This window comes from Mesoplodon densirostris, chromosome 2 (assembly GCF_025265405.1).
Source record: "Mesoplodon densirostris isolate mMesDen1 chromosome 2, mMesDen1 primary haplotype, whole genome shotgun sequence".
NCBI lineage: Eukaryota > Metazoa > Chordata > Mammalia > Artiodactyla > Ziphiidae > Mesoplodon > Mesoplodon densirostris.
The window spans coordinates 30279249-30285341 of record NC_082662.1 but is presented as its reverse complement, the minus strand read 5'-3'; the positions used below and the strand labels follow the sequence as shown (position 1 = coordinate 30285341).

The 6093-nt window shown below is 48.1% G+C and overlaps 1 protein-coding gene across 3 annotated transcripts in view; it reads right to left on the bottom strand.

Annotated features, from left to right (window-relative positions):
• Positions 1-1142: 1142 nt before the first annotated feature.
• The window catches only part of THRAP3 (thyroid hormone receptor associated protein 3), a 74973-nt gene continuing 70022 nt past the window's right edge, over positions 1143-6093 (bottom strand). For all 3 annotated transcript variants that reach the window (XM_060089496.1, XM_060089498.1, XM_060089497.1), the window contains exons 10-12: positions 5125-5320; positions 4511-4654; positions 1143-2730 (exon numbers count right to left, since the gene is read on the bottom strand). In XM_060089496.1, coding sequence (XP_059945479.1) covers positions 2509-2730; positions 4511-4654; positions 5125-5320 — 562 coding nt within the window. In that variant the 3' untranslated portion in view covers positions 1143-2508. The remainder of the gene's footprint in view (positions 2731-4510; positions 4655-5124; positions 5321-6093) is intronic.

Below are 6093 nucleotides of genomic sequence, written 5' to 3'. Positions count from 1 at the left end.
AGGTGCAAGGAGTGGGTATGGGAGAGGGGGCGGCCCAATTCGGCAGGTTCGGTCCCCGGACCAGGAGTGAGGACTCCGGGATCTCTGGCCAGTGCTGGGGTCACAGCTCCCCGACATGATCTTGTCCGCCTAGCCACCTAAGTTTCAGTCTAGCCACCTTCCTTCCTTCTCCCAGCCTTAGCCCTGAGGCTCCCACCCACCATTACTGGCCTACCCTCTCTGGGCTGACAAGCTTTTAGCTGCAGGGGAGGTGGGAAGAGGCACATACCAGCAGGCAGCAACCGCTCTCGGGCGGGTCCTGGGTGGACGGGGTGGTTGCTCTGTGCGCACAAACCTATTGCTGCTTTCCCTGGGAGGCATATTCCTCCCTGGACCCCCTTTCAAGGGAAGAGGAAGAGCACAAAAACCCTTTCTTCAGGCCAAGGGGGCCTCGTTTGGTTTCAGAAAACATCCCCGGATTCTCCCAGGGAGAAGACAGGAAGAAGGGAACTTCAGGAGCTTTCAAGGCTCCTGCTCTCCTGCAGCCAAGGCCAACGCTGGCAAAGGCTAAAGGTTAGTGCCAGTCCCACGTGGGCTAGGCTAACTTTCAGGTCATCTTCCTGCTTAGTGGCGAACGTACAAAGCCGAGCCTGAGCTCTACAACCACTTCATCTGTTGCCAGCCTGGGTTAATGGAGACTCTTCACTGCAGCATGGAGCCCACTTTTGTGCTGCATCGAACAGCAGCTGGAGTGACTTAAGCAGCTTTATGAAAAGACATTTTTCAAAAACTCTGTGAGCCTCAAAAAAAAAAAAAAAAGAAAAAGAAAGCCGAGCCTGTTATCCACACCCCTTGACCTCTGCCCCACCACTTTGGAAGCCAAAGTCCTTGCTTGACACCAGAGTGAAAAAATCTGGTTCTCCTAGGGCGTCCAAGGTACAGGATATGAAGCAAAATCACTGGAAAGGGAAAGAGGAGCTATTACCCAACGCAGGATTGGCTGAGGTCCTCCTAGAACAACCGAATGGGCTGGAAAGGACGGAGCTGAGCAACAGTCTGGGCCCAGCCCTCCCCCCAGACACCTGGTTTTTCAGGTTCCCTGAAGCTGCTATGGGAGACACCCCCCCAACACACACACTCAGGGTGACAATGACCAGAGCCCATTTACATCTGCCACTTCATTTATTTTTTTATTTGCAGGAGGAGTTGAAACAAATTTTAAGGGTATTTTCATTTTTTTTCCCTAAACATGAATCATTCAAGTAAAACCAACTTAACTATAGAAATGTAGCAAAGTAAGGGGAAAGTAGCATAACAACCCAAGAGGCAAAGGTTGGAGGGGGGGAAGAGGTGGGTGCAGTCCGCATATAACATATGCATAAATGCCATATGATTCACCTGCTCAGGACCGCCTCCCCAGAAGGCAAGCACAAGGACCCATTTTTAAGAGGATGTTTTCCCCCCAAACATCTGAGAATGTTTCAACTTAAAGCTTAAGGTTAAAAAAAGAAAAAGGAAAAGAAAAAAACAAAACAAAAAACCCCCACAAACCACCCAGCCATAACCACCTTCCTTAATCGATCATAGGAGTTTCTTTTCATTTTATAAAAAGATTAATAAAAAATATTGAAAAAATTATTTTCTCATCTTATATTTGTAAAGATAATAGAAGTCAGAAGTTTCTTAGAAAACAGACCAGAAACTGCCACATCCAGTTTCCACCCCTGTTGCTGAGAGGATCAGCAGGACTAGAAAGTTTGGGATACTGGAGCTGCTGGTGGAGAAGGGGAAGCCCAGCCCAGAAGAAATCAGAAAATATTGGGGGGGAGGGGAGGTGCGCACATGGGGTGTGGCTAGGAACAACACCATGTGATACATGGCTGCGCAGAAAAGGGGAACACAAGGTGGTCAGAAAGGCCTTGAACTCCTCCTCGACATACAAAACCAACTTTTACAAAGATCCAAGCAGTTTGGTCCCAAACTGAGGTGAACACTTCAATGTTTATTCACATGCTTTGTTTTCTCTTTTAAGAATCAAAGTTGCCCAAATTAAATCTTTCCGCTAATGTTACTATATATGCCTAAAAAAGGGGGGGGAGGGGCTTTTAAAATCAGGATAAGGGAGAAGAGATTGAAAATCATCAAATTAGTCCTCTTAGCTCCAAATGAAATGAAATGAAGAATAAAACTGTTGGTTTCTAATAGGGAACAAACCAAAATCCAAGTATCGCTCTGCCCTCCCTACCCCAGCCCCACCCCACACAGCAACAAATGAGAACCACACAGCTAAAGCCCAACGTGGTGTGTTCTGCTCAAGAGCTGGGCCTGACCCCAGGCCCCACAGCCGGCTGCCTCTGTCCGGCGGGACACAGCGCCAGGGATGCTTTCGGCTGTAGTAGGAGTTCTGCATGGCTGGTGGGGGGTAGGGGTGGGATTTTCAGAATCTTCTCGAGGCTCCTCTGTTTAGCTCCTCACCAGCCATCTTCCCAGCGCCTCTCCCTTGGGCAGGGGCTCCCATCAAGGTGGCCTCTACTCAGCTGTAGGCTGTAAATTGTCCTTCTCTTCTCGGTTCTCTGTCCCACTCTCGTCATCTTCAATCTCCCCTTCCTCCCCACTGAACTTGTCGTGGGCCCATTTGGGGCTGGTGCTGGATTTCCGGAACATGAACCGGCCCCGACCCCGAGGAAAGGCTCCTCGGCCCCGGCCCCGGCTCACCCACTTCTCACTGCCCTCACCTTCACGGTCATCATGCTGAAAGCAAAGAAGACTGCCGTCAGTGCCGGAGTGAACAAGAGCAGCCAGAACCTTCTCCTCTGAACCCACCCCAATGTGACTTGCTCAAATGAACCTAGGCCCTGTCCCCCACTCTAAAAATGCTACTGATTCAGATCTAAGAGAATATTCAGTTGAGTTCCTTGAATTCTAAGGCAGTAGTTTAGGCGTTATAATGATGATGATGATAAAATCTTCACTCAAAGACCTTTTCCTGCATTATCTCCTTTAATCCTCACATCTACCCTACCCTATCGTTATCACCCTCCACTACACAGATGCGAAAACAGGCAGAGGAACTTTAAGTAACTCCATATTATTTAGAACACTGTCTCTCAAAGGGTGGGTTTGAGAAAGCAAATCACCCCTAAATGTGAACCTATGATCTGAGTTGTCAGGAAGCTAAGAGATGAAGCAACACAGAACACACACATAGTTGGGACTCTAGCTCTCCCCAACACTCCCCCTCAGCCAAGAACAGGCGGTGAGACCAAGGGAAAATGATCTGCTCATGGTCTCAGACCAGTTATTGGCAAAGGCAGGACCAGAACCCAGCCTCCTTGTATCCCTCCCCTCTTTAGTTTTATGCAAGGAGGCAGTGTGGCAGAGTAGGAAAAACAAAACCTACAATTCAAACAATCCCTGGTCAGGTGATCACATGAGAAGAGAAGAAGGGATCCAATGAAAAAGAATGAATGACAAAGCATTTTGAAAAGTCACTGTTACCTCATCAGCCCCATGGCTTCAAAGAGTCTAAACCCTCCACCCACACAAGTAGTGCCTTAGGCCCCTGAGGGGTTAGCTCAGCTAAAGGGCCAGCTGCTTATTCACTAGCCTAAATGAATCAGGCTGGTAATGCTCCTTCAGGGGACAGATGGGGCAGGGAAAGGGGCTTTGTGTGGCCTTTAATCCTTCCCTTAAGCAGCCCCACTACAGTACCTATCCTGGGCCCAGGCAACATTTCCCTAGATATAGGTTCAAGGGTTCTCTAGGAGTCCCAAAGTAGCTACCAGCAGCCCTAGAAAAGTGAAGTTGGCTATGCACAGTAATTTACACAGCAACCTGTTTCCTAGCTTCCTGTTTCCATGCCAGTCCTCAGGGGTGATGAAGAGACTCAGCTGCAAGCTGACCTTGGTTACAACACTCAAGAGTCACGTCTGCTTGGATCTGAGCCTGCTGTTGAGCAAAGCCAAAAGAGCTCTCTCACTGGCCAGGTAATTCAGCTTAGAAGAGCCCTAACCTGAGAGGCAGAGAGGCTCAGATGGTGCCTGGCACCTGACAATGACCAACAGCTTAGAAGAGAGAAGCCCCAGTGGCGTTTCATTTTGGAGGCAGGTCCCCTTCCTCAAAAAGAGATCCTGAGCTGTCTTTCCTGTCAATCTTGTGCTGGGACACGGTGGAACTGCAGCCTCAGGGGAAGGTTATGGTTCTATCCCTTGCATAAAGGCTGGAGGGAGGCTTAGGTTAGGGTGGGTGAGCAGTAAAACAACTTCACAGACTAAAAAGGCAAGAGCAACCTTTCCCGCTTACCCTGGGATCCATAAAACGTCTTAGATAACGCTCTCAAGGTCAGGACTACCTCTTTAGAGAAAACTCATCCTGCCAGCACTATGCCATCCCAACAAGTACACACGTACCCAGACTAGCGCCTGCACACATATTTAATCACAGTTCTGCAAAGACCAATGAAGGCCTCGGTATCAGCTACTGTGTGTGCCAAAGGCCCCCTGGCCCTTCCTGGTTGTCCCCAGACACATACCAAGTAATACTTCTTGCTTTTGGGTGTGTACTCGGGGTCCCATTCTTCCTCCCGGTTTCTCTTTTGAAAATCGTTGTTGCTGCTGCTGCTGTTGTTACCAGAGTAGTTGCCTCTGCCCCAGCCTCTTCCTCTGGCTCGAAATTGCTGTGGCAATAAACGGGGGAAAGGAACAAAGGGACCATGTAAGGAATGGAGAAAAACAATTCCTTGCCTTCTATTCAAACACTTTTCTGGCACAAAACAGACAACTGTCCTCCAGTCAGTATGCTGGTCAACTGGTTTCTAGTCATTCCCTTTCCATTCATCTCAAGTCCACAGCCTAGACAGAGGACAAAATGGCATAAGGGCCTCCCTACATACAGCAGGAGTCAAGACAAGTTCGGAAGTTCGGAAGAGAAGCCCTAAGAGACTTTCTGGCTAAGTGATTATGAACAGGACAAAAACAAACAAAAACACTAAAAATGGAAAGCCTGGGAATTGGGAAACCACAGATTCTAGGGTCTTTAAGCTGAATTACTTGTATCAAGGGCAACAAAATAAATATTCTGATAAGGACATAATTAGACTTGGTGGGAGTAAGGGCTTAGAGAAAGGGAGAGGGGGCAGGGCCTTACAAAGGTCCCTCGAGCTCTGCCTCCTCTGTCACTTGGACCCACAAAGTCTTTGGTCCCCAGTCTTGATTTGTCAAAGCCTGTGGTGCTCTCCTCTCTCTCCTCTGTCTCTTCAGTGTACTCTTCCGCTTTGTAGGAGTGGGATGACTGGGAGGAAGAGGATGATGACCTGGACCGGTCTCGTGCTCTCCGGTGCTTCCTTTGAAAATAGAAGAGGCAGGGAGATCAGTAAGCCTCTAGGGTACAGCCTTTGGCTGGGGGCTCATGGATAAGCAGCACAGGGCAATCAGGAGTGTGTCTGTGATGAAAACACTGAAAGCTAGTAACCTGAAAAACGAACTCACCCCCAACATACACACCCAGGGAACCTGGGGAGCTTCCTCCCAATTCTGTCAGTCATGCTGAGTGACATATCTATGTCCAAGCCTGTGATGAACATGGGACATACACAGAAGGAGCAACAAAACATAGTCTGTGGCCTCTGGCAGCTCAGCCTAATACATGTGCACGAATCAGAAAAGCAGAAGGAAACTAACACTGTATTGAAAGTCACGGAGTATCTGGTACCAGGACAGGCTTTATATATTACCATCTGTTTTGGCTTTACATTCGTTTTATTTCTCCTAAGAAAAACACTACCTGTCTTGGGACAGTGCTCTTAAGACTGAAAAAACAAAGTGCTTAAAAACTCTATACTGACACAGCAGGCATATAGTAAATGGCAATTATGATCATTCAGTATTATTTCCCTCTTTTTATAGCTAAGAATTGCAGGTGACAGAGCTGAGTAGGCCTGGATTCAAACTTGCCTCCGACTAATTATACCACTACTCCACAAACCACTTTCCAGTGAGCTCAAACAGCTTTTGTCATTAAGGACATGATCTGTCGAAACTCTTCCCAGAGTTATTTCCCATCCTTCCCTTCATCTGGGGGAAATTACAGACTAGGGACCCATCAGACTAATATGAT